The following is a 7672-nucleotide window of genomic DNA, read 5'->3' as shown; positions in this document are numbered from 1 at the left end:
AAAAAAAAGAAAAAAAAATATGACTGTGAAAAATGCCAAGCATTTTCAACAAAATCTTGGAAAATAAAATAAATTTTGGAAAAGAAAACTTCTTTTACTAAGTCTGATTTGCACATTAGATACAAAAGTTTTAGAAGAAAAAAGTTTTGGTAGAAAAGTACTCTGAAAAAAACCTCATTTTGGGGTTAGAAAAATCTGTCTTGACTATACACTAACTTTTCACTGAGCCTCTGCCATGCTATGGAGAACTGTCATGAAGTGCCATGTAGGAAACTTACCTTGGGGGCCAGGGATATAGCTCAGTGGTACAGCGCCTGCCTGGCAAAGGCAAGGTCCCGAGTTCAATTCTTGACAACAACCAAAAAAGAAGAAACTTTCCCTGCAGAGAACTCTAGGAAAACACTGACTGCACCGCATGCTCTCCTGCACACCCACCTCCAGGGAGGCCGGCGGGATCCCCACAGCCCACGAGCTCAAGCCCCGCCTGGGCAACACCGGAGACCCTGTCTCAAAGAAATGGACTAAGTCCTAGATAAATCCTGCAGCGGGTGGGGCAGCAGCCCTAGAGGAGCCAAGGGAAGGATGAGATCAAGACTTCTGATGCCCAGTCTCCGTTTTCCAAGCACACTCCCTGAACTGCTGAGGACGAGCCTTCTCTTTCCCGCTTTACCATCCAGCACGAAGACAAACACTGCTTGAAAGTTCTGTCAAGTACTGTTTTTAGGAGTTGAAAATAATGGATATAAAACCAACAGAAGGTCAATCAAGAGGTACCTTTTCTACCCTGGAAAGTATTTTCTTCAACGCATGCTCGTTGACTTCACCTGAAGAGTTGTAAAAGCTGTGAAATCAAAAATTAAAGACATTTCAAATGAGCTAGAAATCTGAATGGTTTTCTTAGCATTTTTAATCTTAGTTACTCCTGATGCAGAATACCCAACCAAAATCCATACCTACCTGCCTGTCACCCTAACTCCTAAAGAGCAGAAAAAGTTCCCATATTAACAGACTTAAAATGGCAGAAACAGGCAGTCTCTGAGTAAGGAAAAGGAGAAGTGGAGAAATCTCAACAGCCAAGTTTGTGCGTTGCATGTTTTTAGCCTAGAAGGAAATATTAAACTATGCATTAAGGGGCTGGGGCTTTAGCTCAGGGGTAAAGCGCCTGCCTGGCAAGCGCTATGTCATGTGTTCGATTCCTGGTACTGGAAAAAAACCAAAAAAGAAAAATAAACTATTCATTAAATACAGGTACTAAAAATAACCTCATAAGCCAATTCACAACTCGTTCACTTTACTTATTACCATTCTTTACAATACTGAAACATGAACGAGTGCATAATAACTAAAGCGCTTTAACAAAAGGACACATGTATTCACTGTTGGCTCCCAAAGCTCCGTGCTGCAGGAGTCAGTGGTTGTCCTGGGTAGGCGGAGAAGGGGCAGATTTTAGTTGAGTTCAGTGGTCTTTCTTCTGTAGTTGAAACATCTGCTATATAAAAAGATTCAGAAGAAAAAATTCTAACCTGAGGCACTTCTAGCTTTCCCTTCTATAGCAGAGATTCCAAAAATATTTCTTTTAACATTCAGATCAATAATATCTATTTTTGTTTGTTTTTCTGAGACAGGGTCTCACTATATAGTTCAGACTGGCCTTGAACTCACTATGTAGCCTAGACTGGCCTCAAACTTGCAGCAATCCTCCTGCCTCAGCCTCCCCAGTGCTGGGATTACAGGCGTGCACCACCACACCTGGCCTATTTCTATTATGGTAAATGTGAGTCAAAATAATATTCATCCCAAAAGGCTTTACTGGTATTTTATGTACACTGAAAACATTTAGTTACATAAAACTGAATAGAGCCCTAATAGTGTTTTTACTTTTTAAAATTTACAAGGACTTACATTTAAACATTTTTAATAGGAAAACAGAAAGAAACAAAGTGACACCATGCAGCAGAGAACGATGTCAAGCTGATCAAACAGATCCCTTCACTGAACCTGCTCATGTCTCAGTGTGACAGCCACACAACAGTTTGCTGCTGTCTCCTGGGCACGCTCTGAGGCCTGAGCTGCACGCCAGGGCACAGGAGCCTGAGGGGACTGCACATGTGTGGAGCACTGATTTTAGGTCAAGCTTCAGGGAAGAGGGGCAAGACTTTTATACAGAAGTAGGTATGCTGTGCAGAGTTCATAAGTTCATGTATTTTTTGTTTTGTTTTTTTGAGACAGGGTCTCACTCTGTAGCTCAGGCTGGCCTTGAAATCACTTTGTAGCCCAGGCTGTTCTCAAACTCGCAGTAATCCTCCTGCCTCAGCCTCCGGAGGGCTGGGATTACAGATGTGCGCCATTACGCCCAGCAAGTTAATTTTCAAGTGACTTAGTTCTAAATTTCCGTGGTCTCCCAGGTTCCTCCCCTGGACTCCTGTGGTACACAAAGTAGGGTATTCCAGTGGGAAAGTGCGAGAAGTGGTAACTGCTGCAGGCTTTTCCTGTAACGGCCAGATGAAATATCTGGAGCTTTGCTAGCCATGTGTGGTTTTGACTGGGCATGCTTCCTCTGGTTTTGGTTAACTACCCTTAAAAAGTACTTTTTTCTTGAGACAGGGTCTTGCTGTGCAGTCCACAATGGTCTTGAACTCACTGTGTAGCCCAGGCTGGCCTTGAACTTGCAGGGATTCTCCTGCCTCCACACTCAGCCTCCTGCATGCTGTGATTACAGGCCTGTACCACCATGCCTGGCCCAAAACTTATGTATTTAGATCCAGGGCCACATGAATATAGTTCACTGGGGCCTATTTTGCCAACTCTGTATTAAAGCACAAAACTGTGTTAAAGTTTATACTAAAACACAAAGACTTGGTGAAACTTTTCATCTGCCATGTCCCCAGCACACGCCTCTTACCTTAACCAAGGGCCCGCCCGGCTCAGATGTGTGTATCTAAGTGTGACTGCAATGATTTTTTATGTGCTTTCTATACAAATCATAAAGCTTCCTGTGCGTGCCTTTCTACATGTATGTTATACCTCAGTTAAAAAAACACAGCCTATTATAGCTAACGGTTCTACCCATGTGGAATTAAGGGCATAAGCCTGCACCCCAGAAAAGCACCGGGAAAAGGGTCAAAGAATACAGTGGTTAGCAGAGGCGAACCCTAAGAAATGTAAGTGCAGCGACGGTTGCTGAAAAAGGATCAGTTTGGAAAGGGGGGCTGCTGCTCAAGTCTGAGAACCCGTTACCGGGCTCACAGGATGCAGGGAGGTGCTAGTGAGAAACAGCACGGGTCCTCGACATCAGAGGCACCAGCTACAGTGCTGTCCCCACACACAACTGCCAAGGTGGTGATCTGCAGCCATTTAAAGCGTCTTCCGGGGCTGGGGATTTAGCTCAGCGGCACAGTGCCTGCCTGGCAAGCGCGAGGTCGTGAGTTCGATTCCTGGTACCGGAAAAAAAACAAAACAAAACAAAACAAACAAATAAAGCCTCTTCCCACGTACAACTAGTGACTACGGTGCTGTGTCAGTTTAAAAATTCTTCCACTTACAGAGATCCCGCTGGATAACTGACTTGCTCTCAGTAACTCTAATACTACTACTCACCTGAAAAGCCGGTAGCACGGAATGTATTTCTGAATGTCTGGAAAAGGAGAAGTTTTAGTGATGAGTTATTTAGTTAGTTACTGAGTAACATCTGAATAACATACTGAGCATTTTGCATACCAAGAAGTATCTCACTGCGGATTATAGCATTGATTCTGCACAACGGACCCAGGAGAAAGATGCTCTTGTCTTTGCGTGGTCTCCCCATGCTAGCCGGGGAGTCCGAGTCCAACCCAGAGTCTCGCTCGGAGCCACAGGCCCCAGGCCCTCTACACAGAGGTTTAACATCTGCCTCACAGGAGGAGTTCAAACTGCTGTGTCCGCACTGAGTACTAAAAACAGGATCTCTCAATTTACCCATCTGATAAACTTTAGGAGCATCTGTTGAAGGGAATCTCTTTTGTTATTCTAAGTAGTCATTTTTTTTGTTGTTTTTGTTTTGTCTTTTTGAGACAGCGCCTCACTATGGAGTTCAGGCTGGCCTTGAGCTCACTCTGTAGCCCAGGCTGGTCTCGAACTCCCAATGATCCTCCTGCCTCAGCCTCCAGAGTGCTGGGATTACAGGTGTGCACCACCACACCCAGCTCCAAGTAGTTACTGCATAAAGTTTTTCTCAGTGTTAGTGGCTAATCAAAGAAAACAAAACAAAAACCCCAATGGCTTAAAAGGGGAGTTTTTTTTTTATTTTAAAGAGAAAAATATGATACAAAATTTCAAAACAAGATAAAGGAGAGGAACAATGGTTAGTACATTGCTTATTGTTATCTTCAAAGTAGTTGCTCAGATTACAAGATATAGGCATGAAAAATTGATCAAGTGATATAAGCACAAAACTTTCTTTTCAATGAACTAATAGAAATTAGGAGTATAGCTACCTTAACTGCCTCGTGTGTGTATAGCTCAGGCTGGTCTCAAACTTGCAAGGATCCTCCTGCCTCCACCTTCCAAGTGCTGTGACAGGCTTGCACCACCACACCCAGCTATTTATTTATTTTTAAAAGGGGAGTTTTTATCTCCTTAGTGGCAAAGGACGAAGAGGGAATGTTCTCATCAGACAATTTTCTTCTAGCAAATGTATGTTACCCTTAGATTAGTCCCTGTCTGCAAAAAATATGTCTGTACCCCCTAACTGGTGAAATCCGCTCTAGTGTATAGACACAGGAAAGTGTAAAAATGATGAAAACCTCACAAACTAAATCAAGCCTATAATCTGCCTATCTCGGACCTTAACCCATTCGCCATCCACGTTGAAGTAATCTAGCATTTTAAAATAACTGAACCAAATAAAGCTTAGCACTGTGCCTAGCACAAGACAGTAGCTCCAGAAATGTCCACTTAGCCAGGTGTGGTGGTGCACATCTGCAATCCCACCACTCAGGAGGCTGAGGCAGGAGGATCACTTTGAGTTCAAGGCCAGCCTGAACTACATAGTGAGACCCTGTCTCAAAAAAAACAAAACAAAAACTACAGATGCTTACATAAAATATGTTACGTGATCAGAAAAAGATATTTTCAAGCTCCTTTTTACTTTTTCCGAAACAACAGCTGCCAACAGCTGCATCTCCTTGCAGCAGTCCTATCTGCCTATGTTTTGTAGAGTTTCACACAATTGGTGGCCATAATTTTAACTAAAAATGAGTACAATACATTCTTTTCAATTTTGCTTTTTGTAAGGCCAGCCTGAACTGCATAGCGAGGGGCTGGGGATTTAGCTCAGTGGCACAGTGCCTGCCTGGCAAGCGCAAGGTCATGAGTTCCATTCCAGGTACGGGAAAAAAAAAAGAAAAAACCAAACAAAAAAACAAAAAAAACGAACTGCATAGCGAGACCCTGTCTCAAAAAGACAATAAATAAATTATTTTGCTTTTTGAAAGTAGCCTTTGTTGCCGGGCATGGTGGCACACAGCAACCAATGCCCAGAGATAGACCCAGCACTAGGAAGACAGAGGCAGAAAAAGGATCACGGAGAGTTCGAGGCCAGACTGGGCTACATAGCGAGATCCTGTCTGAAAACAAAACAAAAGTCTGCATTTGTTTTTTCAGACAGGTTCTCACCCTGTAGATCAGGCTGGCCTTGAACCCACATCGAACCTACTGCCTCAGCCTCCTGGAGTGTTGGGTTGGCCAAAATTAGCACATTTTTTTCAACAATTTAGAAACAGCAATTCTTGTTTTGTCTTTTTGAGGCAGGGTCTCGCTATGCAGTTCAGGCTGGCCTTGAGCTCACAACGATCCTCCTGCCTCAGCCTCCCAAGTGCTGGGATTACAGGCATGTGCCACCACCTCCGACTAAAAAGAGCAATTCTTGTGATTCTCAGCATTTATCAGAGATAGACACAGAAGATGACTTACCAATTGTATAAACAACTTCCACATCGTCCATCTGGGAGTCCGTAATGCTATTTTTGGCTTCGCCTTTCACTTCCCCGAAGAGAAACCCTTCCTGCGGACACAGACAAAAGCGGCCTCTGGAAGGAAGCGCGGCCACCGCCTCCAGGCCCTCTCTGTGCAGCCTCCCGCCGACCGCAGAGGACCACAGCCCGCAGCTCCGGAAGGGGACAGAGAGCAGGTGGCCCTGGTGCGGACAAGGGCGCTGACTTTGGGGGCTGGTGCTGTCTGCGGGCCGCGCGGGCCTTGGTCCCGCAGCACAGCGGCGAGAGGAAGGCGGGAGCGGGAGCCCGGGCCTGGCAGGGCGGGAATCGCGACAGAAGCCCGAGATCGGTCATCGGACTGCAAACCGAACCGTGAGACCCCAGACCACGAGACGGAAGGCTGCAGTCCGGTTCCTGAGCCTGCCCGGAGACGCGTGGCGCTGGGGCCTGCGGTCAGAGCAGCCGCGAGTTCCCGCATCTCGGAGAATCCAGTTTCTCCTCGAGGCGCATTTGAAGACCAAGGTTAACTCAGCAGTCTACCCGCTACCCAGCGCCGAGCACAGGGCCGCTTCCGCGGGGCGCCGGGAACCGCCGCAACCGCCCGCGCCTCCTCCGCGGCACCAGCGCCAGGGGCCTCGGGCACCGGGCACCGGGACTCTGGGCAGCAGAGGCGGCCCCGGTTCACATCTACACGAGCTGACCCCACACAAGCTCCACAGCCACGGTGTAATTTGCCTCCTCTCTCTGCCCTTTGCTAGATGTTAATTGGTAAGGTCATTTGAAATAGTATACACAGCCCGGCTTGGTGGCGCATGCCTCCTATCCCAGCACTCTTTTTTTGTTTGTTTGTTTATTTGTTTCCGGTACCGGGAATCGAACTCGTGACCTCGCGCTTGCCAGGCAGGCACTATGCCGCTGAGCTAAATCCCCAGTCCCTATCCCAGCACTCTCAAGGCTGAGGCCGGAGGATTGGCGTGAGTTCGAGGACAGCCTAGGGCTACGTAAGTGAGTTCAAGGCCAGTCTGCACTACATAGTGAGACCCTGACTCAAAAACAAAACAAAACAAAAAGAAAACCCAAACATGGGCCAGGAAGAAGGCTCAGTGGCACAGCACCTGCCTGGCAAGCGCAAGGTCCTGAGTTCGAGTCCCGGTACAAAAACAAAAACAAAACCCAAACAAAACAAAAACCCAAAACGAAACAAAGCAAGAACAAAGGTATGCACAGAACATACTGATCACAACCTCTATTAGGATCTGCTAAAAGCAACATGGAGGGGCTGGAGATTTAACTCAGCGGCACAGCACCTGCCCGGCAAGCAAGGTTGTGAGTTTGATTCCCGCTACCGGAAAAGAAAGAAAAAAGGCAATGTGCGGTAGCACTGGATATATAAACAGTGGTTTTTTTACGACAGGGTCCCGCCATGTAGCCCAGGGTGGCGTTGACCTCGGAGCGATCCTCCTGCCTCAGCCTCCCGAGTGCAGGGCGCGCGCCACAGCCCGGCGTTACACTGCCTTAAAACCACTGGGCACCGCTGGTGTGGGGTCCCCGGGTTCAGGGAGGCAGAGGGTGCATCTGCGGGGCTGCGGGTCCCCAGTCTCGGAGCCTTCTCCACTCCCTAGCCTGAGGCGGCGCTGTACTCCAGACACAGCGCGGGACTCCACCTCTCCCGCGATGAGCACCGAGCCAGCGCCGAGGCGAGC

The 7672-nt window shown here is 47.1% G+C and overlaps 1 protein-coding gene across 1 annotated transcript in view; it reads right to left on the bottom strand.

The window, feature by feature from the left end:
- Fam175a (family with sequence similarity 175, member A) overlaps positions 1–6040 on the bottom strand; it is a gene marked incomplete at its 5' end in the record, with an annotated part of 13198 nt that extends 7158 nt beyond the window's left edge. Inside the window, 3 exon segments of the mRNA XM_013502752.1 lie at positions 775–841; positions 3598–3634; positions 5950–6040. Coding sequence (XP_013358206.1) covers positions 775–841; positions 3598–3634; positions 5950–6040 — 195 coding nt within the window.
- Between the last annotated feature and the right edge of the window lie 1632 nt (positions 6041–7672).

The sequence above is a fragment of the Chinchilla lanigera genome, unplaced genomic scaffold (assembly GCF_000276665.1).
Source record: "Chinchilla lanigera isolate Chin_1 unplaced genomic scaffold, ChiLan1.0 scaffold00073, whole genome shotgun sequence".
Taxonomy (NCBI): Eukaryota; Metazoa; Chordata; class Mammalia; order Rodentia; family Chinchillidae; genus Chinchilla; species Chinchilla lanigera.
This window is presented reverse-complemented; position numbering and strand designations above follow the sequence as displayed.